The sequence below is a fragment of the Coccidioides immitis genome (genome assembly GCF_000149335.2).
Source record: "Coccidioides immitis RS genomic scaffold supercont3.6, whole genome shotgun sequence".
NCBI classification, from domain to species: Eukaryota; Fungi; Ascomycota; class Eurotiomycetes; order Onygenales; family Onygenaceae; genus Coccidioides; species Coccidioides immitis.
The window spans coordinates 2,030,571-2,055,553 of NW_004504312.1; the positions used below are offsets into that span (position 1 = coordinate 2,030,571).

Here is a 24,983-nt window from a genome sequence, read left to right on the forward strand (position 1 = left end):
CCCCCGGTCTTGGTCTCAGTGGCAGAAACATAGGACCTTGCAACGAAAACCTTCCTCGCCAGTCTTTCTCACATCCCGTCCCACTCCGTCCATTCATCCATCCGTCCGCCCGTTCCGTCTCTCTCATCAGTCCATCTCACCCTTGGAGAGCTGCGCCGAGAACAATCACCGCGAAGCGGTCGCCAAGTTGATTCACAGCAGACAACACAAAACACAAAACACATACAAACGCACACAAACACACGCACACACACACGCCTACACACACATAGACACGCAAAAGGGAAAACTGGAAAATGCCCCCTTCCACCAAACGGCGCAATCGGCGCAAAGATGTCTTGCCTGAGCTGCCGGACACTGATGCATTGGACTCTTCGCCCACCCGACGCTCCGTGAAGAAGAGAAAGGTAATGCTCCTCTGGACACGCGAACAGTCAACCCATTGTTTTGTTTTTGTTTTTCTCGAGCAGATCTTGTGCTGACACTGTGCCTGCTTTTTTTTGTTTTCTGTTCTCTCTAGGTTGAACCAAAGCCTGAACCACATCACGAACAGACACCAGACCCCATCTCCGGCGACGAGAATGAAGACTCCTCCCATGAGAACGAAATCTCAAGAAACCAGGATCTGGTGGACTCTGTGATCTCCATCCTCGGCGTCGCGAGAGAGCCCGTCGCCGTCATGGACGCGCACTCCAACGCCAGAACCCGACAGGAGAACCAGGAGAGCGTCAAGGCCTACGCCAAGATCGCCGGACGCGACTGGACCTACTACGTCAAGAGCCTACACGTCACCATCGGACGCCCGCCGGACCGCGAGCAGAAGCTCGACGCGCAGTCCAGCCCCGTCGCCGTCGCCGCCCAGTCGCTGCCGGAGGTCCATATCGACCTGGGTCCCAACAAGGTTGTCTCGAGGCTACACGCAGAGATATACTACGACGGCACCGAGGAACCCCCGTGCTGGCGTATCCGCGTCAACGGCCGGAACGGAGCGCGCTTGAACAACGGTGTTTTGAAGCGAGGCACCAGCGCGCCGCTCAAGTGCGGCGATGTCATCGAGATCGCGAACACGCAGATGATGTTCGTCACCCCCGGCGACAAGGCCGTCATCCACCCGATCTACATGAGCAAGCTGCACGGTCTGCAGCCCGTCGAGGAGCCCGGCGCCTGGGAACCCGTCTCGCACGCCCATCCGGAACCCGCGGCCTCCGCCCGACCCGTCCCCTTCACAGCCCACGGCCAGCAGAAGGCAAACGGCAGAAACGGAGTCTCCAAGGCGCAGCCCGTCGCGGCTGTGACGCCGTCCAAGCGTCAGGCCACCCCGGCGACCACGAGACCGAGATCTAGAGACGTCGATGCTACGGTTAAGCCTTCACCGTTGTACAATCGCGGCATGATGATGGAGAGCACCGAGGAGATCGATTACAGCAGTGATTCGGCTAAGGATCTGAAGCCGCCGTACAGCTATGCTAACCTCATCGGCCAGGCGATCTTCTCTACCGAGGAGGAGAAGATGTCGCTGAGTAATATTTATAAGTACATTATGGAAAAGTATGCTTTTTATAGGCATACAAATTCGGGATGGCAGGTATGTTGTACAATATATATATATATATTTCCTTTGGTATTATACGATTGCTTGAACCTCCATATTGACAGATCGTGTAGAATTCGATTCGTCATAATCTGTCTTTGAATAAGGCATTCCAGAAAGTTCCCCGTCGCACGGATGAACCGGGAAAGGGGATGAAGTGGCAGATTGTTCCGGAATATCGCGAAGAGTACTGGAAGAAGGCTCACAAGGGAATGCAGTCGTCAGCCCCATCTTCCCCGATTGGAAAGGATAGTCCGAGTTTCCAGAAAGCCAATGGCCAAGGTAGCTTTGAAAAGCGTATGGAAAACCCTCAATCCACCACGAAGCCTCGACAGACAGGCTCCCCCGCGTATCACACCTTCTCCGTCGCCCCAGTTGAGGCGTACACTCCCGATCGCGGCTCCAGGGCCGGCCGCAGCCTTGACGCCCACAACCCCGCCGAGACCCCCATGCCGTCCCGTCCGCGCAACGGCGAGGGATCCCGCGCATACGGGCTCTCCGACAACGTCGCCGGATCCCCTCCAGCCCTGTCGTCATCGTACTACGACGACGCAGCCTCGTCCATGATAACCCCAGCACCACTCCGCCAACAGCCTCGCCTCGCACCGCCAAGCACCGCCCAGATCCCGTCCAAGTTCATGCCCATGAGCTCCCCCGCGCAGTTCTGGAAGTTCGCGGATATCGGCAGCACCCCGGCGAAACCGAACGATATCAGCCCGTTGAAAGCCGCTGGAGGCGGAGGCGGAGGCGATGTGGGTCGTTGGGACGGTGGGAATGCGATTCCGAGCAGTAGTCCACCGCCACCTAATCTTGGCAGCCCGAGTAAGGTTGGTGGTGGACCTTCGAGGACTCGTGGGAGGATTATCACTCCTGGAACGAGTGGGAAGGAGAAGCGGAGGTGGGAGGATGACGATGATGAGGACGGGAATGAAGCGGAAGGGTTTGATCTTGCGAGGTATGTTGGATGATTAGAAATTTGCGGTTTCTTTTCTTTCCTTTTCTTTTTTTTTCTCCTTTTTTTTTTTTTTTTTTTTTTTTTTTTTTTTGCCTGGACGCGCTCTACTTTGTTCATGGTTTATGTTCTAACGGGATGCTTAGGGGCTTCCAACCCATCGGGTCTTATCATCGCCAGTTAAACAATGCGGCCAGAGCGAGTGCCAGTGCATCGACTTCTTAAAAGAAGGGGGCGGGTTTTTCGCTTTTGCTTTTGGGCTTTGGACAAAATCCAGGCCTAAAGTTAAGCTACGAATCGCCCGTCACCACCGTCCCTCCGCCGTTTTTCGAATTTTTTTTTTTTTTTTTCCCTGTTTGGAGGATTACTCTTGCTTTCGCCGATATGATACGATTATTCCACCCAATATTTCGCCAAATTCCTTAACACCTTTGCTTGATTCGACGATGGCACGCATATTGCTCTGACCACTTCCCCCCCTTCGACCAGAATCTAGATTGCTTTTTTCTTTCCATTTTTCTTTTCCGTTTTCTTCCTGGCGAAACCTCTGGGAAAACGGGAGAGAAATTTACTTTACTCTTCTGTATTTGCGCCATTTTCTTTTTCTTTCTTTTTCTTCCCTTCTTGCTGTTATTTCATCTTATTTTTACATTACTACTCTTTTTAATGCCTTATTTAGCTTTCTTACTTTCTTCGATTCTTTCTTTCCCCCCGACTCTTTTCTTTTTTCCTCCCGAAAAGCCTCGCGAGGTCCCCCGTCGGCTTGTATCATATGTCTGTCATGCCTTGAATCTCCATGTATGCGCCGGTTTTCCTTACTGGGGGACGCTGCCCAAAAAAATAAAAATAAAAATAAAAATGAAAAAAAAAGGGAAAAGGAAAAACAAATGAAAAAAAGGTAGAAGAAGAGCGAGTGAAAGAGTAAAGAAAAGAGAAAGAGAAGGGGGAAATTTTACGATTCCAAGGAAGATACTAACGAATCGGCTACTCCCTCTATGTTTTGCTGCTTCGCAATTTTTATTTTTTACTTTTTTTTTTTCTCTCTTTCGATGTCTGTTATGTATGCCATGCCATGTATGTATGTATGTATGTATCACTGCGATGAGGGACGAAAGGCGTTTTTTTCTCTTCCCATTGGGAGCAGAAGGGGGGAGGCTAGGAGTTTTTCCTTTTTTTTTTTTTTTTTTTTTTTAACATTCTTTTTTTCTATTGCTTGTCTGTTCTGTTCTATGTGAAGAAAAGGGGAGATATCTATCTATGACTTCGGCGTTTTCTTCTTCTTTTTTTTTTCTATTCAAGGCAAAGGAATGGGAGAACGGTACATTTGATTGATATGTCGTCAATTAACAGTTAGATAGAAAGTATAAATTACTGAAAAGTTAACGGGTATCTGCGACTGGTAAGAGGCGAGAGGGATATCTTGCATCGCATTGCACAATCTACCTATCAAGTGTCTATCAAAGGGGAATCTGTTTTATGGCCAACTTCCGCCCCCCCCCCCAACCCCAAGTATTAACCAATGTGTAGGATTTCATGCTCTCAATCTCACCAAAACACTCCAGCAAACAAACCCACACTTGAAGTCAGTTTCCATTTCTCACACACATAGCCCCTTAGGAAGGCCGCCATCGATATCCTCTTCGCCAAAGACCCACCCGCCCTTAAACCCCAGCTTCTCATTCCAACCCTCAAACTCCTCACGGACCCTATCTCGAGCCTTCTCCATACCGGCCTCGACGCGCCGCTCGAACACCGCTCTCCAGGTATCTCCATGCTCACACGAGCCCCGCTTATCGCACTCGCGCACCGCCTGACCTCCAGCAGCGATGGCGGCGGCGGCGGCATCTGAATCCCACTCGCCTGAATCCTCCTCGTCCTCGGAGTAGAATTCATCCTGCTCGAGGCGAGACTTGACCGCGATGCCGATCAGCGCCTGCATGGTATAATGCGCATCGTTGCCCGCGTTGTGCAGGTTCCAGGCCGTGATGTCGAGGTCCTGGAGGACTTTGCCCAGGGCCCTCGGCTGCATGTCGTGCTTGAGAATGCGGAAGAGGAGGCCCGTGTCGAGGCTGTCGAGGAAGAGTGGCTTGTCGTTGGCGGGAGACCGGTCGACAGGGGTTGATCCTTCGGCGTTGGCGCTGCTGCTTGGCTTGAAGATGGTGCATCCGAGCTTGCGCATGTAGCCTATGTCGGAGGCAATGTCGTGCCCGACGAAAATGACGTTGCGCCGGACTGCAGCGGAGACTAAAGTGAAACGACTATCGGAGGGGCCAGCAGGTGTATCTGCGTAATTGGTAGGCAGTGGCACTCCGCCGTCTTCATCGTCCTAGAGAGGTCGTTAGTGGGTTGATAGAGAAGAGAGAGAAGGGGGGGCAAGGACTCCAGCATACGTCGCTCATTTCGACGCTCGTGATAAATTTTTGAGGATCAAAACCCCCAGCTTGTGCTCCATGAAAGGGGACATTCTTGAGGTATGGAGGCCGGAAGCACGATTCCAGAACTGCGGCTGCGTTCTTGATCGAGATCCATTCACTGTCTCCAAACTCGAATTGATCAGGACACCCAATGACGAAGTTTTGGTTCCTAACATGGCGGTATTCGGATATGCGGAAATGACGAGTTTTGATCTTCTTCATCCAGTTGCAGCCTCCCTTGCCGGGTGGAAGCCTGATCAGATCCAAAGTATCCAAACTTGAGACGCCGATTTCAATGATCTGACTGTGTGCGACTTCATTCGACTCGATGTCAACGCTAATGAAGATCGGTTCGTCCGCAAATGGGAAGGGCGCTTCTTCGTTGACGTTCAACAGTGCCATCATTTTCATGGCTGCGAAGGAGGCGGCATTGATGGCCCTGCCCTCTTCTTCCAGAGATACCGGATCGTTGCTATCCTGTTCGCTCAAACGAGGAATACGCCCCCGCAAGCCCAGGTAGCACTGCAAACGTTTGAGTGCACGGTACCCAATCTGGAGCTTGAGAGCCTGGTCACGCTGTTTCTTGGGTTTACTCGCCTTGGGCTTGCGGCGCAGAGCTCTGAAGGCAGCTTCCATTTTAATTTGGAAAGCAGCAGAAGAACGATCGCCTGCGTCTAGCGACGCCTTTGGGTCCTCACGACGGCTGCGTCGAGGAGGGATATCTCTTTCCAATTTCTCCTTGAGCTCCAGGCTGGTAGATCTTCCAAGAAATTGCGGAAGCGGAGTGCCGTCATTCTCAAAGGGAAGCGAGACACCCATGTCGACTTGTGCAGGAATAGATGCTCCGCAATGGAACTTCTCGTTGATCTCGTCGATGAGCTGCTGAGCCTGGATCTGAGGAATAAGGAGAAGGGGATTTGGAGAGATCGAGCGTGGAGGAAAAACATAAAACCTATGAAGAGGTCTGTGTTAGTGGACTACATCCACGCAGACTCTGTGGTGTCGCTGCTCGCGAAATAGGCGTATCCTAAAACCACTGGCAAGCCGGAAAATGGAAAATAGAGGGTAAGCAGAGTGATGGAGGGAATACATACAAATCCCATTCCCGGTCCCAGAACTTGCCATCATCGAAAACGGCCTTAGCGACCTTGTCTGCGATATCGCCCTTGAGATACTTATATGGAAAGCGGCTGATGACCACAGCCGGGCAATAATAGCGCGGTTCTGCGATATCTTGCCGCGACGCTGCCTCTGGGTTCTCAGTTCGACCATTCTCGAAAGTCGCCTCGACACGCTTTGCAGCACGTTCTTTTCCTTTATTTTTATTTTTGGCTGAAGCCGCCAAAGCTGCCAGGTATTCATCTTCGAACTCTGAATCTGAGTCGCTTTCTTGATTGGTGACACCGCGCATGGCTGGCTCGGGCCTGATAGGCAGAGCAGGGGCGGGTGTTGTATTTGAAGCGGCCTCACAAGCAAGTTCAGGGGGTTCTTCGTCGGTATTTAAGCCAACATCAGCATTGAGGAGGTGTGCATCTGCTCCCATAAAGAGCATTCGAAGCCGCTCTGAGAGGCCCATGGGTAGGGGCTGAGATCACAGGGCACCGGACGGTATATGTGATGTAGAGAAAGGGTTCCAAAGCTGGTGATTAAAGGTGACAGGAAGAAAAGATAGTAACAAATTTAGGTCAGAGATTGTCTAAGAATGCAATCTTTTATAACATTGAGAATTGTTTTGAATGATCGCCATGGCGATGAGATACTGTGAGCATTGTCTCTTGTTCGTAAAAGTGAGCGTCCGGATTGTTCTACGGAGCAGAGGTAGTATATATATATGGCATTGTCACTACAGAACTAAGAAAGCACAGGACAGTTCCCTAGCTGACAAGGCTGGCTAGATCAAAGAGCACAGAGAGAGGGTGTGGTCTTCCGCCAGACACGGCCTTCCACCGGCTGGCCAGTCCAGACAGACGTACCCAGCAACCAAAGGCACCTGATGCCGGAGTCGAACCGTTCCAAGTGGGCTTTTTTGTTCATCCCGCTAATGCCAAGGAAAAGCAAACTGTGCAAAAAAAAGGGGGGGACTGATTAGTCACCTACCAGATTACCTCATCCGACAACGGATGATTGATTATCCGACCAACCAATCAGCACCCGGAGTTTCTTCTCTTAGTGGCAACCTTTTCAACTCTCCTTCTGCCCAGCCGACGACAACGCCTCTCCACGGGGAACGACATGATCTCAGGTTGCTCCAGCTCCTCTTTCTGCGGTCCTGGATCGCTCATTGCTGGTTACATATCTTCTTGTTTTGTGAGGGGCCAGAGATTGGCCTCTATCGCACTGGATAATGGTCGACAAGCGACACACTGCTGTGCCTGATCTCCGGCCTTGAGCTAGCTACTCCCTCCCGTTCTCTCCCTACTCGTCTGTAGCTTGAGCTAGAATGTCGGGCGGGTTGGGACCACCACATGGACCGGGCGAGCTGTTCCTAGAGGGCCCCTCGGACCCCGACGCACAAGCCACCGTCACCGATTTCATCGACTACACCGAGTACCTTCCCTCTGACCTAGTCCGCTCCTTGACCCTAGTTCGCGACCTGGACAAAAAGTACCTGGACGCGGCCAACGCCGTTCACAAGCTTACCAAGACCTATGGACAACTACCTCACTTACCTCAAGAAACGCGCCCGGAGCCGCATGCGTTGCGCGTCCAGATTTCAGAACAGCTGAAACGAGCGATCAATGCGCGCGAGGCCTCCTTCGCAGAGGCATCTCGCCTTTACGATGTCGTGGACCGCCATTTCAACCGTTTAGCGAGCATCAAATCAAAACTCGTTGCACTCTCAATTACCACCGCACGCGAGCTCGCCATTGACCTTCCCGAAACAAAAGATGGCGCAGCTGGGGCTAAAGTCGAGAAAACAGAGCCACCTACGCGTATCACACTCCGCCTTGACAGTGCTAGGCAAAAGTCACGCGCTGCTCAGAGAGGAGCGAGGGGCGGTCGTGCTACGGCGTTTGATCCCAGTCAAGTGGCACCCAGCGTGGAAGGATCTGATGCTGACGCTGCTATTGGGCTAGGCGTGGAGGAGGGGCAGAAAAAGGGGGCCAAGCAAAAGAAGGCCAGAAGGAACCCCAGAACGTTGCAAGGTGCAGAGGGTGAACATATCACAGCGGAACGCTCTACGAGTAGAGCCCTTGCAGCACTATCAGCTCCTCCTCCAGATGCAAAAATAGGCAGCGAGTTTCTTCCATGGTTACGCTTAACAGATTGGGAAATGGCCTGTCTTCGCAAAAAGATGAAGAAAAACAACTTCTGGCAGCCGAGTGAGGTCATGATCCATCGTGAGCTCTCAGAACTGGGCCGCGGATGGGATAATTATCGAGCAGCAAGGGAGAAGGCTGAATCAACAGGCACCGAGCTCATCGACTGTGACGATATCATGAACAACTACGTTCAAGGGAAACTTACCCGCAAAAGCGAAGTGCACGGCAACATGGGAACCACCGGGGTGGAAGAAACCAAGCTGATCAATCGAGGTATGAAAATGAACGAGGCGAAGAAGCTGAAGCGGGAGACCCAAGCACGAGAGCAAGCAGCACAGGCGGCAGCGGAAGCGGAATTGGCAGCGAAGCGACTCGGTGATATCGGGTCAACGATTAAAACCCTATTCTCTAGCTCTGCCGATCACACTCTCGTGGATAACGTTCACACTGGATTTTCAGGAGATTCGTCCATTGCTAACGGTATCGTAGCTAAACCTAGGACAAAACCAAAAACTACCTCCAAGAAGAGGAAATTCGAGGAGACAGCAGCTCTTGATGCTCAGGAGGAGGACGTGGAGCCCTTGACTTCCGAGGCTGTCTCCGGAACAACTAATGTTAAAAAGCTTAGGCTCACCAAACCTGCCCTTATTTCTAATGAAAGCTCTATTGCTGAAACTACACCGGCAAAGCTCTCACTTTCTCTAGGACCGTCAGGTTCAGCGAAGGGAACCCCGGGCCCGTCCTCTGCTGAGCCTGAACGCCCAGTCACCCGAAGCGGGCGTCGACCATCAGCCTCATCCAAAGCCCAGCCAGTCTCCACCCCACCAACTGGCCTAAAATCCACCCGTCACCGGTCTGCGACGGCGGGATCAACCGAAGCTGGGGGCCGTGAGGCGCTCCACCGCAAGAGCATGACACCGGGAAAAGCGGCAGCTACCGATGCGGGGGCCATCGCACCAACTGTAGCACTGGGCACCACCGCAGCAAGTCGACGAAGTAAACGTCCTGCTCCCGGGCCCGTCACGGCTGGCCAAGACGGAGGATCAGCGGTTAGCGTTGGTCGACGCAAGGTGAAGCCGGCCAAGAAGAAGAAAGATCAAAACCCCAAAGACGCACAACTACCGGATGGTTATCGAATCGACGAAGACGGAGTGGTTGAAGAGATCGATCCGAACGAACCGAGATACTGCATCTGCGGAGACGTTAGTTTTGGGACCATGATTTGCTGTGAGGATAATGATGTGAGTTTTCTGGTTTGATGCTCTCTGCCTGTTGACGAACATTGATTGTGTAGACACTAGTGCTAACACGGCGATCCAGTGTGACAGAGAATGGTTCCATCTGGAATGTGTCGGGCTGACAGAGGTGCCAAGTCGTACTGCAAAGTGGTACTGCCCAGACTGCAGGAAGAAACTCGGCAAAGCAGCTGCCGATGGGATTGTTCGATCAGGTGGCAGGCGTTGATATGTTTTCACGTTCTTTTGATGAAATCATGCTGCATCATGGGTGTCGGCGCGGAACTGGCTGGGAATTCATACGCGCGTCACGGGACGGAATCAGGCACCCAGCTTTGCTTTTTTTTCTTTTTTTAATGTTTCCGATGCGTTTTAGCAGGGAATGGGCATACTTTCACTTCGAATCTCCTTTTTCTTTTTTCAGATAGCCTCTTTTTGCTCCTTTTTCCGCATGTTTTGTATGCGTCTTTTCCGTTGCATTTGCATCATGGGCATGCAACTTGTCAGGGATGAAGGTGGAGTCTCGGCGCTTGGTTTTCTCCACGTCTGAACGCGCTTTCTAGAACGTCGCTGGGAAGGCTGGTTTGCGGGTGTCCGCGGGTGTCTGGTAGGCGAGTCTATTATTCACGGTTCCAAAGAAACGGGAGAGTTTGCGCGGAGAGGAATGACGTTCTATCTCGGCTCCTTTGGCTTTCATGGATGATGAATAATGACGTAGCTTCGAGTGCCACGTCGCGAAAAAAGACCGCAGATAGAGCCGTATAAAGCCATCGCCTCCGCGCCCCCCCCCCCCCCGAAGCACTTTCTAAACTCTTCATAAGTAAATCCTCAAATCTCATAATACCAGCTATTGTGACACATTATCTTCTTTGCAAAACAAAGTCTCCAAATACCTTCAACACAAAATGGGTTGCGGATGTGGAACAGGCTCTTGTAGCTGCAACGGCCCTCAGAACTGCAGTTGTCCTAGCGACACCTGCCACTGCACTACCTGTGGCGTATGTTCTTCTTCCCCCGGTCCTTTGGAGGGTGCCTCTTTGCAGACTAAAGGAAAGGCTAACCATTCTGTGTTTACAGAAGTAAATCCTTCGTCCAGTGATGACAAGTGTTTCCGGCAGAGCGTGCGAAAGGACGCCCCCCAACTCTTCCGAAGTTGGGCAAGCCATAGAAGTCCAACATCCTCAACTTAATACGTCAACCAACAAGGTACCGTCGTAAAAGTCTCTTCGAACGAGATGGCATCTTCGAGGGTGGAGGAATGCTCACTTGGGAGATTGACCTGGTAGGAATCACATTGTACTTGAAAATGGCTTCTTTTCGTTCATTATGGCTCTGAGACTTAGCTCGAGAAGTCTGTCATTTGTATCTATCTGTCGGAAGCAGTTCATTCTTATCTCTACAGAATGGATCGAATGTTGGACAGTATCTTCTTCTACCTGTATATTGTACTGTTCCCTCGCTGCCGGGTTCCAAGTAAAGCATAGGAGTGGGGCTCGCTCTCCATTTGTGCAATGTCGAGAGTAAAGACCAGGCTCCATTCTATATTCTCTAATTTTCTTTGCCACTCATCGGGAGTATTCCCATTGTGAAGGCTTTTGTGCGCGGGCCGTGGCAGGTAGGCCGCAACTGATGTGTGGGCATGCTTGACCCCAGCTTCACCTAAACAGCATCTGCCACGAATATCACTCGGAAGATCAGCCGCATTATTCAAAAGACCCAGATGCTGACAACAGGGTCGAAAGTTTATTTTCCAGAAGTTGTACCGAGCTGGACCTTCAGGAGGTTGCCAAATTTGAAAATTTGGCCAAGAGTTTAGTTTCCAGAAAATGGAATGTTTTTAATCCCATAACAGGCCAGACTGGGAAAGAGTCTTGGCAGACGCTGGCTGGCACAAATATCCTTGGCGCATCCACGTTGCATCAACAAGCGCTTCTCTCACGAGGAACCCTTGCGGGAAGCATTGTTGTTCCCCTCATTTTATCCATACCTGCCAGGATATCGCTTGCAGAGCCGGAAGGAACATAGCACGTACGGCCCCCATAAACGGCGGTACCCAGCTGAACAGGAACCCTCTCAACGACCTTCGAACTCCGAGACGCCATTCCTTGTGCCAGAAATACTCAAGAATTTCGAGTGTCCGTTCTGCATTGCTAACCCTTCGTTACCGTTGGCGCAGAGGACGCGGAAATGGCCTGACAATAACACTTTTTGGAACCATGTTCTTGCTCCCACTATTCACCGCAATGAGCTGAATGCGTATGATTCTGGCAGAAAACGTTGTGTGATATGTCGAGAGCGGGGCATAGTGTACATTCCACCAAGTACGATGGCATTCAAGCTCCGTCACCGCCTCGTGCCACTCCTGAAATGGCGGTGGCATGGCCAGTACTAGCAGGGTAAATGCAACCACCCGTGACCACAGCACACTCAAAATCCTCTTCAAAGCCCTTACGAACATCCTGATTTGGCACACACACAGCATATTGAACGATCTTCGCCCCGAGTAAAATGATGAAAGAATCCTTGCTCTTGGGGAGATAATGTAGCATGGCTAGCATTAGATCAGGATCGGCCGCAGTGTTCTGCATAGCGGTTTGAGACCCTCCAGCCCTGGGGGAAATTCCCATAAGAGATACTCAAACGCTTTAGCTCCCATGTTCCCTCGTTTATAGGTTGCGATATCCGTAGTGGGTTGCGAAATTCGGAAATCTGCCTTCAAAAAAAACCACACTGGAGAATGGCGTCTTCGACAAGGCAAGATTTAGCAATAAGACAGATATCGATTCTAATCCAACCACGGCCTCCAACGCTGGATGACATATCGAAGGTCGAAGTGGCACCGGACACGGAAATGCAGACAAAGCAGAACAAAGAGAAGAGTAAGGAAAGAAAGAGGATGGAAAGAAAAAAGAAGATAGAGAGAAAGGAGAGAAAGAGAATGAAAAGAAAGAAGAAGAAGAAAAAGAAGAAGAAGCAGAAGGAGGAAAAGGAAAAGGAGAAGGATGTGCAGAATGTGCAGAAGGTGAAGAAAGGGAGTAAGAGGATAAAGCAAAAAGAAGTAAGGCAAGTTCGGCGGATGATGGAGACAACTACTGATATATCTTGGAGTCGATTCCGACCCCTCATGTTTGCCCGGTGGCTGGTGGATGTGTCAAAGTTCTGGTTTTGATATTTTTGGAGCGCAATCCGATGCCCATGTAGAGGGTTGTTCCAAATAACCGTTGGGGGCGGCCATGAGCGTACAGCAAATACACGCCTAGTTCCTCACGGAGGCTATCTTACATATCATATGGTTGAGCGGTGTGCGGGAACAGATTATGCTAATTACTGTTAGTTGCTGGAATGATGGGCTCTTAAGGGAACAGACATTGATCTGCGCTTTACCAAGACTGCAGTGCTCTTTAAAATTATCAATCCAATATCATGTATGGTCACCCGTGCCACAAGCCCGTTTCTTCCTTCGGGATTCCACTCAAGAGGACATGCCTAGTTGAGCTTGTGAATCTGCAAGCCAGAGAGGATTTCAAAGTCGCACTGGAAATATTGCCTTAACAGGTGGCGAAACGCCTTAGGAATTCAAATTAATGCAAGCTCTGATGCATAAAGTAGTTTGACATACTGATCCCTCCAAAAAGATGCTTGGAATTGATGGTAGATTCCCAACAGTCGTCTGGGCTTGGTTCGGCTTGGCCACGATATGTGCAACGAGGTCATCATTGCCAAAAAGTGTATCATCCTCCATATAACAAGATCTTCGATACAAGACCTGACACTTGAGACCGAGTCTGTATTCACCGTAAGAGGCTTCATTGTTGGGTAGGTTTCGCTGAAGGGGCATGGCATCAAAACGGATCAGCATTTATAAGCCTGCGATGGAAGATGCGAAATGAGCTCATATGGACATCGAAAACAACCGCTTATGGCGTGTCGGTCGGTCAACATCGAGTATCAGCTTTCATCGACGGCGTGAAACCGAAGAAGTTCGCCGCGGGCTGAAATATCCCCTAGTGAGGAACGCTGGTGGTTAGACTCTCCACAGAGGCTTGGCTGGGTCACTGAACCCACATCTAGCTCGGGCCGTCCCGGGTTGAGCAGGGGTCTTGGCGCAAAGAAGGTTTCGATCAAAATTGAACTAATCATTACACTGGATGGAACTCAGATTAGTTGGAGATGCTGACTCAGAAATGATAATGGAGCGTCGTGAGGGAATATATCTTCCTGGCAGGGGTGCCTCTACACTGGTACTCCAAAGGCAATTCTGCAAAAGCAGCAGTCATGGGTGAGCACTCCAACCTTGTCTTGAATAATGACTAACGACAGCAGAGACACGGAGGCTGCGGCCAAACAATCCTGCCAACCTGTTGCCACGAGACACTTCGCGTGATAAGCTCCGGTACTGGGTGAAAGCAGCCGAATGCCTTCATGCTCGCGTTGCTGTTTTGGAGGAAATAATTCGCAGCCTGGATGGCAAAGAACATCTAGAGAAGGCACTTGGTGGCCCTGTTTGCAGTCTGGAGGATATAGCCCCCTTTTCCCAGCAACATCTGGTACCTTCACCCACACTTGCATGCCCTGCACCACACTGTCTAAAACAATTTCAGAACATGGTCGGTCTTGTACGCCATATCAACAGTTCCTGGGATCACGAGCATAGATTCCACCGGCACATCACGGAATCAATGTATTGCGTACAGTGCCAACAACAGTTCCCATCCGCCAAGGAGCTTGCCTTGCATGAATATAGGCTTCACGGTGAACCTCTCACTTCGAGAATAGATGCATTTAGTAAACTTGGCAAAGGGGTTCCATGTAAGTCTGACAGTCATAGGTCCACTATAGCTGCTAACTGAAGTAGTCACTCAAACTAGAAGGATTGAGCAGGGTGAAACATCCCTCCCCCCAGACAGCAGTTCAACCACGGCAAATGTGTCTCTTGTTACAGCTCATTTTCCCAGTATGCAGTTGTCTAGCACTCAACCAAGGAAAAGACAGAAACATAGTGGCAATGGCGATGAGAAGAGTCATAAAGAGTATGTCATTCCTGATTTTAAACCAGCAATCTTCTCACATTCAACTAGGCACCAGAGCCCATCTTCACCACATAACAACAAAGATAGAAATTTACTTGGCACAAGTGGTCACATAACTACATCAGCGAGCACAGGCTCAGATATGCGCGGATGTTTCTGCCAGCCATAGTGATATCAATCATGTATCTGACCTATCATCCTTTCACAGTCATCAACAGTACCCTTTATCAATGCCGGACTATGCAAACAAAGGATATATTGACTTTAGCCTCAGCAAGTTGACTACCTTCAATGATCCCAATTTCAATCTCTTTTTTCACAGGCCTGGGCCTTCTACTAGTGTGGCTCCTTTCCTTAACTAACAAATTCCCATTTAATGCACCTGTATGCACCTGTTCCCTGAATGCTGCTAAATAATAACAATCACAATGAGGCCAGCAGTGATAGACCCCAACATTGCCTCAGCCATTCTATTTTTTCCATCAATAATTGACAACAAATACATCTCTCTTTCCTTTCAGGTTAGGTAGTCGCTGTGCTAGCCAGCCTGCACATATTATTCTAAAAGTCGTCAGTTACCACAATGCTGTTTGACATAGGCGGACCTACAAGTCGCCGCCAAAAGCTTCCACAAGTTCTTTTTCACCAGTCTCTTCCTTCCATAGACCTTTGTCATATTCCCATTCCCATTCATCCTTCGCATCGCGCCAAAGATGATAACAGACAATGCACGCCAGGTCATTTGGTGCTTTATGTTCTGCTTGCTTTTCCCAATCCAGGAAGCACTGGATGTCCTTGTTCTTAAGTTTAAAGGCAGGTATGTACACAGGAAGGCTAGCTTCAAATTTGCCTGATGTCCTGGAGAGGAGAGCAATAGTATGCTGTTATGGGTGATTAGAAGGGATCAAAAATAGCAGTAGGTTTCTCACCTTGTTGTCTTTAACCTCTTCAATTGATCCAGTGTCCGCGGCACCTCGCAATATGATATATCTGTCATCCTGGATAGCGCGCAACGCTGCCTGCTTTCCTGATGGCTTGGAAAGGTCCACCTTGACCTTACCATTGTGTTGATACAACTCAACCTCAAGCAACATGTTAGATTGATGGCCGCACAGAATGTCGGGCTGCAGGGAATACTGGCGGGGTAGCTGGACAGAAGAAAGCCAGAACGGCACATGAGTGGCAAGCTTGGCAAGAGCATGCTCTCGGAGTGCCAGCATGTTGATGTTCTGAGGTCCTAACATTCTGGATGTGAAGTCTTTGAGCAAAATGGGTAGAATCTCTGGGCATACCAACGGGGAGATGACCGTATTAAATAAACCTACAGATCGATACTCTGCAACAACAATGCAGGCGGGCCGGCGCCCGTCCGCCTTTTGAGCCTCGTCGCCTTCCCACACCGCCGCCTTGCACACAGATCATATAGCCAATCATAACAACAGCCAATTCATAGAAAAACGTGGCATTCAAGAATTGACTAATCTCATACGTATTTAATCTAGTTACCAATGCCAGGAGTTGATACACAGTATGCTCCCAATCCACCTGCAAATCCCACTCGACTCCAGTTCATCGGTGGATTGAAATGTATGAAAGGAATGCAATTCAGCAACGCAAGAGGCTGCTAACCGGAAAAATTGGCTACATGACAACTTCTGCAACCGCATCCCTTGGCTGAGAATTTCTAGTTCTTTCAAAAGAGGAAACAAAGCGGGTACTGCTGGTCCTTTGCGAAGTTCATCGTGGTTGGCTTGAACATCATCCAGTATCCGGAGCAAGTCTTGCAGTATCGGGCCTCCGTCATACCTGGCACTTCTCAGACCTGTCGCTACCGCGGTTGAAGCGTGAAAATTTCGCCGTTGATGCAAACACTACGCAATTTTTCGTTAATTCTGCTTGGAATTATATATTAAGGACGCTTACCCGAGCAACTTCAAGAAAGGCGCCCCCCAACTCTGGTTTTACCGTGACGCACTCATCGATATCTTTACATCGTTGATTCCATGCATTGCCTAATTCCTTCAAGCGCTTATGCTCCCGATCTGGGTCCATGAATTCCAGTACGAATGCATCTCGGAACAACTCTAAATCTGCTTCCGTGATTGACTGTGCTAGCGACTGAGGAGAGCTTGCCGTAACCCCTAGGAGTAGAGATAATTCGGTCCTGAATTCCGCAGGCTCGCCGTAAACTCGGGAGTGATAGGTACGCTGGAATCGCAGATCTAGGATCCTCAAAGCATCCGCAACAGGTCCGGCAAAGGGTTGATGAAACAGGTGCTGAAGAGGCTGTTTAACAAAATCTCTATTTGTTCTACTAGCCTTGCCACCCCGGCTTCTCTTAACAGCACTGGAAATCACCAGGCACCCAGGAGGACTGGCCTCACGAAGAACCTAACCATCACATCAGCATAATAAAAACCGAAGGGCAACCCACGTACCTCGGGCAAATGTTCCTCAATTCCGGGACACCTTCGCAGACGGTTGGAGAGTTTAACGGCGATGAAGTCAAGATACCAATGAAGCGACTCCACGGCGGGAACTTCCTCGTCAAGGGCGGTTAATGCCCATGCTGCAAAGGGGACCTGGCAAAATGCGGACCTGGATGCAGCATCAGCCGCCCAGAGAAGGCTACGTACATCCTCACCATCCGCATCCTCCCAGAAATCCAATTCGAAGTTGAGCTCTTCCTCTGTAGGGGGCGGCTTCAGCACGTCTCTGATAATTTTACCTGTGATATCCGTCGTTCGGGCAAATGCTGGCAGAACGCTGAAGCCAGCATTATGGGATATGAAGTGGGACTCGAAGGTAAAATATATAATGGAAGAGAGATAAGCAGGAAGCCTCCATTAACTACCCTTGAGCCAAATCATCCCTTTCCGGACCACTTGTGCCTACTCCTTGGGAGAGAGATCTGGAACCTCCTGGGTCGACAATTATTGCCGCAGCGCAGGTCCAATCCGGAGAAACATTGCAGTTGATCCTACCCATGTAATGCCAAGAATTGCCCTGATGAGCAAATCATGTTGCGAAGATTATCAGATTTTCTCCTTTTTGTGAAAGAGCAGGGGTTACAGGGTGGAACAAGTACCCATGTAATGCCAAGCCTTCCTTTCCGTTGGGAGAACTTGTCACCGAGAAGACATCTTGCTTGTTCCTGATCGGCAGTGGAAATAGAGTCCGCGACGCAGCGGCAGCTGCTTTGAAAGTGGAAAGTAGATAAAAAGGGATGCGGGCTGAGTCACTCACCAGTTCACTGATTTACAAGTGCCTTGTTTGGATGATCTGCAGACCAATTGATTATATACCTACTTTCCTCCCGGTTCCACGTATACTCTTGATCAGTTTAAATGGGAAGAGGAGGGTATGATACGACCGGTGTCCCCAAGCCACAAGAACCTCCCAAGCTGTATCCCGAACCTTGGATATATTCCAGAGTGCATCGCCGGCAGCCGCCCCAGCTTTCGGAGAGTGCTTGCAGAAGAAAAGAGCCCGATCACGCTCCTGCAGACCCTATCCAACGCCTTACTTTTCGGTAAGGGATCATTCCAACGGCCATGTCGAATACCCTCTCAAACGATATCTGATATTGAATTGCCACTCAATATCTTGACTACCAGGCATACACGTGCCTCAGCTTGGTAGACAGGAGACTTTACGCTCTTTTGGAGGTAAAGGAGGTGGCTCGTAAAGTTGTCCAGGTAAGCGCTCCACACACTCAGCTTTTATAGGAGCTAACTCATAACACCGCGGATGGACTGCAGAGATACCATGCGTATACCAAAACGAGGCCGCTCTGGCAGAAAAGGGGGCAATCAGCTGGCGAGGAGCAATCAGATAGGTTCATTATATACGGATCCCTCTCTTATCGGAGGTGGAACGAGGACTGGGAGTGGGAAATCCAGGCGGTTGATTTGGAAACAGGGAAGGCAATGTTCGAACCATCCATCAAGCTATCAAACTGTGATGGCTCCGTGATCGGTAACGAGGTCTGTTTCGAGATGAGGAACTCACACCTTTACGCGGTATTTAATACACCACTCAAGGATACTCAAGGAGAAATCAACTGGACCTCTTTCTATCACTGCATCCGAATATCAGCGGCAGATTCGAAGAAAACAATGTGGAGAATGCTGTGGCGAAGACAGGATGAAGAAGGCCCCATTGATGACCGGTGGACACATTTATCTCTTGACATCAACGAAGTAACCGGAAACCTCGTGCTCAATGAATGTCGGCGAGAGTATCTTGGTGGGAGAAGTGAAAACTCTAGAACAGCTTACTATTCAGCTGGCCATCCAAGTCAGGCAGGAAAGTGGTAATTTATAGGATAGTTTCATTGGGTTTGAAGATGCCGATACTCAAGAGAGAATGGACTTCAAAAGTCTATTCTCGTGTGCTTTTAAACCCTCAACATCTGCCACTGCTACAGAGGGGACTCCTGACTGGTGGCCTTTCAGATCGGTATATTATATTGCACATGACATCATAAGTGACGTCGCGAGATAAATATGTGAGTACTCAATAGTATTTAAACGATCTCATCATCAGATCTATGTTGCAGGAAAAATAGGTCACAGAAAGACAATACAACCACGGAGTGCCCTGGGGAGAATGAACGCTCGAGGCGGGGATGGAAAGACATGATAACCGTGAAGTGCCCTGGGACGAATAGTCCAGGCAACCAGCCAGTGCCATCACCGTGTACCTGCCCAGAAGCAACCATCCCGTCGTCCTCGACAGGCTAGAGCGCCCTAGGGCAGGCCGTGAAGGGCATCAAAATCAGGGAGTGCACTGAGGGAAATTGTTGCAGGACACGTTATAACCAGAGTCTGACTCACTTTGATTCTGCGGCGATAAATGCCCTGGTGCAAGCTGCAGAAACACAGAGCAATCGTGGGGTGCCTTGGGGAGAAAGGGATTCCCTGCGGCAAGCCACAGAAACATGAACAATCATGAAGTGACCTGGGGAATGGAGTGCCCTGGTGCAAGCTGCAGAAACATAGACAATCATGGAGTGCCCTAGGGACAGCTAAATTCCAGAGCATGCCATGGAAGGGCATGAGAATCCTGCCCTGCAACTAAATGCCCTGGGCAAGCCATGGAAAGATGTAAGAATTTTGGTGCGCCCTGCGGACTTGAATTGGGGCACAGAAATCAGTGTGGTGTTTCGCCAAGAATGCTATAGAACATTCGAGAAATTGATCCGTTGCAAGCACCTCGCTCACGTGACCCATATAGATTAGCCGAGATTCCCCTTTAGGTAGCTTAGTGAATGACAAGCATATAGAGTCCTCCATCAGATCCACTGTTCATGTATACGCTCTCATGTCATCAAATGCTCCCGCGGCATGGAAGTTTTGATCAAATTCTGCCCCGCAGTTTAGAGTAATTTTAATGTGCTTGATGGTGACCGTGCTTCCCTTGGCTAATGCAAATGCGGCTCTAACAACACTCCAGATCTGGATTGCCGTGTCAGTGGCCTAACACATATGGATTATTGATTGCTTACCTGTCGCCGTTTGAGATTCTATTGAGAAGCTGCTCTAGCTCCGTTTTCGAAACTTTTGCACTTGCATTGCTCAATTGCTTTTCCCACAATCGGGATTTTGCTTCATTGCCTAGTGGTTGGTATTTAATGCCAACATGTACGCGGTTTTACATTGCCGGCTCCAGCGTGGTGTGTGAGTTAGTGTAAGAAACATGATCCCTTCGAAGTGCTCGAGCGAGCGGAGAAACACGGGGACGAGAGCGTTGTGATGCAGGCCTTGGGCGCTGCGCTCGCTTAGAAAGGACCGAGGAAGGAGTTAGGTAGCAATGTGTGAAGAGTGGATAATTCGACAAGGGAAGAAACAAATGATTTGATGCATCGATAATCTAAAAGGATACGCAAGATCATATAAGCGGCATGCTTCATTATGGCATAAGTCACAACGTGATCAAAGTCACGTGTTGGTTTGCCAGAGCACTTGAGCACTTTGAAGTGGAGTCAGGTCTCCTCCACTTGTTTTCCTCGCATCAGCGTCAACACGAATCTCCTCTTGCCAGCATGAAGGAGCTTTCACCCGAAGAAAAAAACATCATCAAGGACTACCCCTTAGCAGGCTCACTTGATGATTTATTCAACTTGCTGCAAGAGGCAGAGACAATCTACAAGCCACATCAAATCTCATCCAACACTGTCTTTGATAGTCTTGGCCAACTCTATTAAAATGCACTTTCAAGACTTCTTTCTACTCTTCTGGGAGGAGATGCAGTCTTTAACCTTCCCTTACAGATTGCTAAACAAAATGTGGATTCAGATTTGGCAGATTTATTTAAGGACCTCTGACAAGGCCACCTCCAGTATGAGTACTATCAACTGCTAGTCTGGCTTGTCATCCAAAAGACTGCTGACATTGACATCTGGAAAGCTGTCTATAACCTCATCACCACCACCACACAGGTTAAGAGATCCATGTCTACACCCAGGCCATTATTATCTATTCTACAAACTCTGTGCTTGTGAAACACCAGCAACCTTGCCAACTCATCAGAGCTTTGAAGAGATATTAATCCTGTTCTGAGAGAGGAACTGCTAGAAGAACTCCATGAAGACATTCCAGGGCTTTTTGCTGTGTATTTCAACAATGTTGAGGGACTCAGCTTGATTGCACAGGCTGTGTTTGAGAACTGCAAGACTGGGGATAGCCCTCTCTACTGTGAAAACAGATGAAAGGATTGGCCTGACCATGTGGATGAGTGTTACTGAGGGGTTTGCGGTGTTGTGCAACCCGCAATTCTTCCTTGGACCTTTGGGGTGTAAAGGGTATCAAAGGTCTTCAGAGGGAATGTAACAAGTTGGGTAGTGATCAATAATCCAATGGTGCTCCGGTTGAGCCGGCAGTCTTGCTCTGATGACAAAGGGTCTCCGTACAGGTATATCAGAGTCAGGGCAAGGCTATCGTGCCTCCTCAAGAGTAGCGGGATCAGGTACAATCGTACAGTATCACAAGACTTCAATGGTATGGAAAGTAACCAAGGTATGAAGGTATCTGATTCAAAGGTATCTATAAGATAGGTAAGAAGATTGATCACGATGAACAAGTCCATCAGATCTCTGGTAATGAGCGTTCTTATATACATGATGCTCTCCTGGTGATAGTCCTGCTAAGCTGTCCTATCCGTCCTACCGCAGTACGCTTGCTATGTCCTCCAATCAGCCCTATCGCGCTCGGTGCGATCGGTCAGCTTATCAGTCCTATCACTGATCACGTGATCCTCGCCCTAAGGTTCTTCCCGCGACGGTCCGTGATTCCGCCTTGTCATGTTTCATCCAATCGTTCTGTGCCTTCGGCTGCCGTGCCGCAAGATTCATAACAATGAGAAACTTGTACTGAAATGGCTTACTGAAGTCATCAATCAGCTTGTATGGTTTGCAGAGATTCACAACCTATCTTGAACAGTTGTCTGCTGATCCTTAGCTCAGCCCACTCAACCAGTAGCTGGATCTACTGTGAAGCAAAAGCTTGACATAGGCTTTGTGGAAGAACCTCATGCCATGCTGGACAAGAGATACAAGTGGTTACAGATCCTGGTGCTGGGAGAACTGAAGAATGACTGAAAGTATGACATCCCTTCTGGGGTGTGGCTTGATCTGGGCAAGATATGCTCAAGAAGTGTTATCTGCACAGGATGACCAATAATTCATCCTTGGCTTCACTCTGTGTGGACCACTCCTGCACATTTGGGAATTCAACTGTTGTGGCGGGATTGATTTGATTTTCCTGTGATTCATACATTCCTCTCTGTCCTTTAACCTTGGTCCCTACCTTTGGCCTAACGGCTCTCTTTCCCCCATCACTCCAGCTGTGTTAAATGCCTTGGGCATCCCTTCAGTGTTGCGATAATCATTGAAATAGGTTCCATACTATTAATTATACACGATGCCGCTGCTCATGTACTCGTCCAAACGATGCAAAATTGATGCACTCAGAGATGCTCCCTTGAAGCGTGATGCTTTAGCTTTTCTTAAAGCCAAAATTGTCCAGCAGCAATCCACCATCACAGAGTTGACAGAGATTGCTTTCAAGCAGCAATCCACCATCAATGAGTTGACAATGATTAACTCCCGGCAGCTATCTACCATTACTGAGTTGACAGCAACTGCAATCCAGCAACTGACAGGTCCAGTGCAGTGGTGAATTGGCATTAGCACCTCAAAACGGGATCAAACTTCTGAAAAGTGTACTAAGAGATATCAATGTCCTCTTCCCGAGTGTTCTAGTACATTTGCTTGATTGTCCAACCTCAATGACCATTTGAAAAAGAAGCACCGTGCGATGTATGACAAGCTGAATTCCAGCAACTGTCCTCATTGCAATGCACGGGTGAAGAGATTGATACTACATCACCTCTCAGATCAGCATCCTGAACTTCTACCTGGATTTGCTGCTGAAGTCCTTGATGTTGACTTTCCTGCTGTTAAGAAATTACCATGAGGTTTTGAACTTTTTGGAGTGGAGTACCTCAAGACACTGAAATTTCCTCCCGCCAAGGCAAACAGAGTTCACCATTCCTTATCATCTATGAACCCACAATTGCTGTCAAAACCCCATGAGATATTAGATCATGCTCCCTCAGGTGAGGCCGGATCAAACAATCTCTCTCTTACTCATGGTGGGCAGCCACAGGCAGGTGGCGGACCCATAAAAGATACACTGCCCAGCAAGAACATGAAGGCAGAAGCTGGCAAAGAATTAAGTTGTAGACCAGAATTCTGGTTTGGTGCAAGATTGGACTCCTTTAACTTGGAAGCAGAAGATCCTTGGTTTAATGCAACATTTGATAATTTTGACTGCAAGGCCACTGTGAACGGGCAGAAGGCATAGCTATTTGAAGAAATTGAGATTATTCCATTTAAGTAGCTCTCCAACAACATCACATCAACATTAAAAAATCATGAGGAAATATGTCTGCCCTCTAACCCAAGCCTCTTGTTCTATGTAGTAAGCCTTGTCAAACTCAAGCACCCTTTGTGGTGACCGCAGTTCTGGACTATAAGATATGTCTGCTTTGTCATCTGTAAGCCAAAGTCATATGAGGTATGTTGGAGAAATAATGCTGAGCTTGGTGTGATTGTCACTATATCTAATGACATGGTTGTTTGGCAAGTGCTATCATCCAAGTCAGAGGATATCAAGATAAGTAAGAATATGTACCTCTTACCTCTGCCTGCAACACCCTTCTTATATTTTCAATTTTTTTGATGTCAATCTTTCTTGTGAGTGATGCAACATTTTTCACCTGGCTCAAATCAGTGCATTCATTGATCAGCTGTTTCAGCTCAACTTCACAGTCCCTGTCCAGCTCTTGAGGGTTTGGAATCTCCATTAAGCTATAATTATAGTTCTTGATCATGAAGAGATGAGTTGTGTGGCTGCTGTGATTTTCTCATTGTTGTTTGGGAGATTTTGAACAGGAGGGGTAATGCCCCACCATCCTGGTTTGCCTAGGAATGGTGTCATCTGCATTTCACTTTTAGCAGCAGGGTGACATTAGTTCAGGGATGTTAGTGGAATAGAGAAAATCAGAGGATACACACAGCTGAGAAGAAGAGATGTGCAAGAATTTAAAGCAATCACTGTGGGAGAAGCTCACTCCACTATACAGAGTTGCTCTTATCACAAAGTGTGCCAGTGCCTGGCTTTACATACATTAGTCTGAGCTGACTGCAGAAGCTATTCTTCTCTCTTGCAACCAGATCTTTTACTTTGACAGTAATACATCTCAGTAACAAGGTGATGTTCAGTTCCAAGCTCATATTGATGGGAGCATCCCATTCAGTCTATCTTTAGTTGGGATGCCATGTGAAGCCACAATATTTGAAGCAAAATGTGCTGCGTGCAAGAATGTTGGGGGTAATATCCCTGTTTTGGCGCAGCAGTTGATGGAGCATGTCACCTATATCTGAAAACATCATGAGAATGACCCAACAGTGATATCACCCCTTACCTTTGCATGTTGCTGTATTTCCACGAAACCTTTTTACTGACAAGGAATTCTATTACAGTGGAAAGGGTCAAAACCTACCATACCTTCATGGTGGCTCAAGACCACTTGGATTCAAGACCTAATGATGATACATATCTCAAATACATTTTTGGGCCAGATACCCAACCAGTGCTTCCAGCGCGACGCGAAATCCCATTTTGCTGGGTTTGTCTTGGTTGGCCTACAAATCTCAGCTCTTTATTGTCTTGAATGGTGGGCACTTGCAGCTGGGCCTGATTCCCTCATCAATGCCTTTGAAAATGAGAGGGACAAATGTGAATATGCAAATCATGATCATTAACAAGACACTTCAACACCAAATATTTGCCATACATTGACCCGGGAAGCCTGTTCCGCACAGGCATGAAAGACCCAGCCAAGTTGGTTCTTTTGATCACAAGTTTGGACTAGGCTATGTACACTCTGGTGTATCATCACCAGATGGCCACACAAGAGATGGGCCATTGCT

General features: G+C 48.8%; 12 protein-coding genes across 13 annotated transcripts; 7 read left to right on the forward strand and 5 right to left on the reverse strand.

Annotated features, from left to right (window-relative positions):
- Positions 1 to 296: 296 nt before the first annotated feature.
- CIMG_03727 (forkhead box protein C2) lies at positions 297 to 3,541 on the forward strand (the record flags this gene model as incomplete). The annotated part of the gene is made up of 4 exons (XM_001244285.2): positions 297 to 407; positions 521 to 1,585; positions 1,666 to 2,546; positions 2,690 to 3,541. 4 exons carry the CDS (start codon positions 297 to 299, stop codon positions 2,766 to 2,768), a joined length of 2,136 nt encoding a protein of 711 aa, XP_001244286.2. The 3' UTR covers positions 2,769 to 3,541.
- A 434-nt stretch (positions 3,542 to 3,975) lies between these two features.
- Positions 3,976 to 6,533, reverse strand: CIMG_03728 (uncharacterized protein; the record flags this gene model as incomplete). Its single annotated transcript, XM_001244286.2, has 3 exons — positions 3,976 to 4,869; positions 4,934 to 5,909; positions 6,052 to 6,533. 3 exons carry the CDS (start codon positions 6,531 to 6,533, stop codon positions 4,141 to 4,143), a joined length of 2,187 nt encoding a protein of 728 aa, XP_001244287.2. The 3' UTR covers positions 3,976 to 4,140.
- Positions 6,534 to 7,397: 864 nt separating this feature from the next.
- On the forward strand, positions 7,398 to 9,733 carry CIMG_03729 (PHD finger domain-containing protein; the record flags this gene model as incomplete). Its single annotated transcript, XM_001244287.2, has 3 exons — positions 7,398 to 8,493; positions 8,710 to 9,461; positions 9,541 to 9,733. The coding sequence occupies 3 exons, from the start codon at positions 7,398 to 7,400 to the stop codon at positions 9,682 to 9,684; spliced, it is 1,992 nt and encodes a 663-aa protein (XP_001244288.2). The 3' UTR covers positions 9,685 to 9,733.
- Positions 9,734 to 10,282: 549 nt separating this feature from the next.
- On the forward strand, positions 10,283 to 10,890 carry CIMG_03730. Of its 2 annotated transcripts, XM_004446337.1 has the most exons (3): positions 10,283 to 10,453; positions 10,533 to 10,661; positions 10,742 to 10,880. In XM_004446337.1, the coding sequence occupies exons 2-3, from the start codon at positions 10,554 to 10,556 to the stop codon at positions 10,757 to 10,759; spliced, it is 126 nt and encodes a 41-aa protein (XP_004446394.1). In that variant the 5' UTR covers positions 10,283 to 10,453; positions 10,533 to 10,553; the 3' UTR covers positions 10,760 to 10,880. The 2 variants fall into 2 exon arrangements, with proteins under 2 accessions (XP_004446394.1, XP_004446395.1); XM_004446338.1 differs by having other exon boundaries at positions 10,533 to 10,890.
- Positions 10,891 to 11,616: 726 nt separating this feature from the next.
- CIMG_11181 (uncharacterized protein) lies at positions 11,617 to 12,043 on the reverse strand (the record flags this gene model as incomplete). Its single annotated transcript, XM_012358267.1, has 2 exons — positions 11,617 to 11,843; positions 11,908 to 12,043. The coding sequence occupies 2 exons, from the start codon at positions 12,041 to 12,043 to the stop codon at positions 11,617 to 11,619; spliced, it is 363 nt and encodes a 120-aa protein (XP_012213690.1).
- A 149-nt stretch (positions 12,044 to 12,192) lies between these two features.
- Positions 12,193 to 12,624, forward strand: CIMG_11182 (uncharacterized protein; the record flags this gene model as incomplete). The annotated part of the gene is made up of 1 exon (XM_012358268.1): positions 12,193 to 12,624. The coding sequence occupies one exon, from the start codon at positions 12,193 to 12,195 to the stop codon at positions 12,622 to 12,624; it is 432 nt and encodes a 143-aa protein (XP_012213691.1).
- Positions 12,625 to 13,943: 1,319 nt separating this feature from the next.
- CIMG_11184 (uncharacterized protein) lies at positions 13,944 to 14,803 on the forward strand. The gene is made up of 4 exons (XM_012358269.1): positions 13,944 to 14,002; positions 14,057 to 14,264; positions 14,311 to 14,485; positions 14,534 to 14,803. The coding sequence occupies exons 2-4, from the start codon at positions 14,060 to 14,062 to the stop codon at positions 14,652 to 14,654; spliced, it is 501 nt and encodes a 166-aa protein (XP_012213692.1). The 5' UTR covers positions 13,944 to 14,002; positions 14,057 to 14,059; the 3' UTR covers positions 14,655 to 14,803.
- CIMG_11185 (uncharacterized protein) lies at positions 14,689 to 15,729 on the reverse strand (the record flags this gene model as incomplete). Its single annotated transcript, XM_012358270.1, has 3 exons — positions 14,689 to 15,046; positions 15,095 to 15,366; positions 15,415 to 15,729. 3 exons carry the CDS (start codon positions 15,727 to 15,729, stop codon positions 14,968 to 14,970), a joined length of 666 nt encoding a protein of 221 aa, XP_012213693.1. The 3' UTR covers positions 14,689 to 14,967.
- Positions 15,730 to 15,987: 258 nt separating this feature from the next.
- On the reverse strand, positions 15,988 to 17,473 carry CIMG_11186 (uncharacterized protein; the record flags this gene model as incomplete). Its single annotated transcript, XM_012358271.1, has 4 exons — positions 15,988 to 16,356; positions 16,409 to 16,876; positions 16,924 to 17,251; positions 17,340 to 17,473. The coding sequence occupies 4 exons, from the start codon at positions 17,471 to 17,473 to the stop codon at positions 15,988 to 15,990; spliced, it is 1,299 nt and encodes a 432-aa protein (XP_012213694.1).
- Positions 17,474 to 17,832: 359 nt separating this feature from the next.
- CIMG_03733 (uncharacterized protein) lies at positions 17,833 to 18,804 on the forward strand (the record flags this gene model as incomplete). Its single annotated transcript, XM_001244291.1, has 3 exons — positions 17,833 to 18,017; positions 18,120 to 18,183; positions 18,247 to 18,804. 3 exons carry the CDS (start codon positions 17,833 to 17,835, stop codon positions 18,802 to 18,804), a joined length of 807 nt encoding a protein of 268 aa, XP_001244292.1.
- CIMG_11187 (uncharacterized protein) lies at positions 18,538 to 20,327 on the reverse strand. The gene is made up of 2 exons (XM_012358272.1): positions 19,995 to 20,327; positions 18,538 to 19,944 (listed from the first exon to the last, which is right to left on the reverse strand). Exon 2 carries the CDS (start codon positions 19,543 to 19,545, stop codon positions 19,237 to 19,239), a length of 309 nt encoding a protein of 102 aa, XP_012213695.1. The 5' UTR covers positions 19,546 to 19,944; positions 19,995 to 20,327; the 3' UTR covers positions 18,538 to 19,236.
- A 2,080-nt stretch (positions 20,328 to 22,407) lies between these two features.
- On the forward strand, positions 22,408 to 23,352 carry CIMG_13737 (uncharacterized protein; the record flags this gene model as incomplete). The annotated part of the gene is made up of 2 exons (XM_004446339.1): positions 22,408 to 22,648; positions 23,090 to 23,352. 2 exons carry the CDS (start codon positions 22,408 to 22,410, stop codon positions 23,350 to 23,352), a joined length of 504 nt encoding a protein of 167 aa, XP_004446396.1.
- Between the last annotated feature and the right edge of the window lie 1,631 nt (positions 23,353 to 24,983).

What these genes read in the sequence shown, in the direction of transcription:
- CIMG_11187 (XM_012358272.1), bottom strand. Translation starts at nt 19,545, where the DNA reads ATGCCCTTCCATGGCATGCTCTGGAATTTAGCTGTCCCTAGGGCACTC.
- CIMG_11184 (XM_012358269.1), top strand. Translation starts at nt 14,060, where the DNA reads ATGGTCGGTCTTGTACGCCATATCAACAGTTCCTGGGATCACGAGCAT. An exon ending in ACTTGGCAAAGGGGTTCCAT is followed by an intron (nt 14,265 to 14,310) that starts GTAAGTCTGACA and finishes TAACTGAAGTAG; the next exon opens with TCACTCAAACTAGAAGGATT. An exon ending in GATGAGAAGAGTCATAAAGA is followed by an intron (nt 14,486 to 14,533) that starts GTATGTCATTCC and finishes ACATTCAACTAG; the next exon opens with GCACCAGAGCCCATCTTCAC.
- CIMG_03730 (XM_004446337.1), top strand. Translation starts at nt 10,554, where the DNA reads ATGACAAGTGTTTCCGGCAGAGCGTGCGAAAGGACGCCCCCCAACTCT.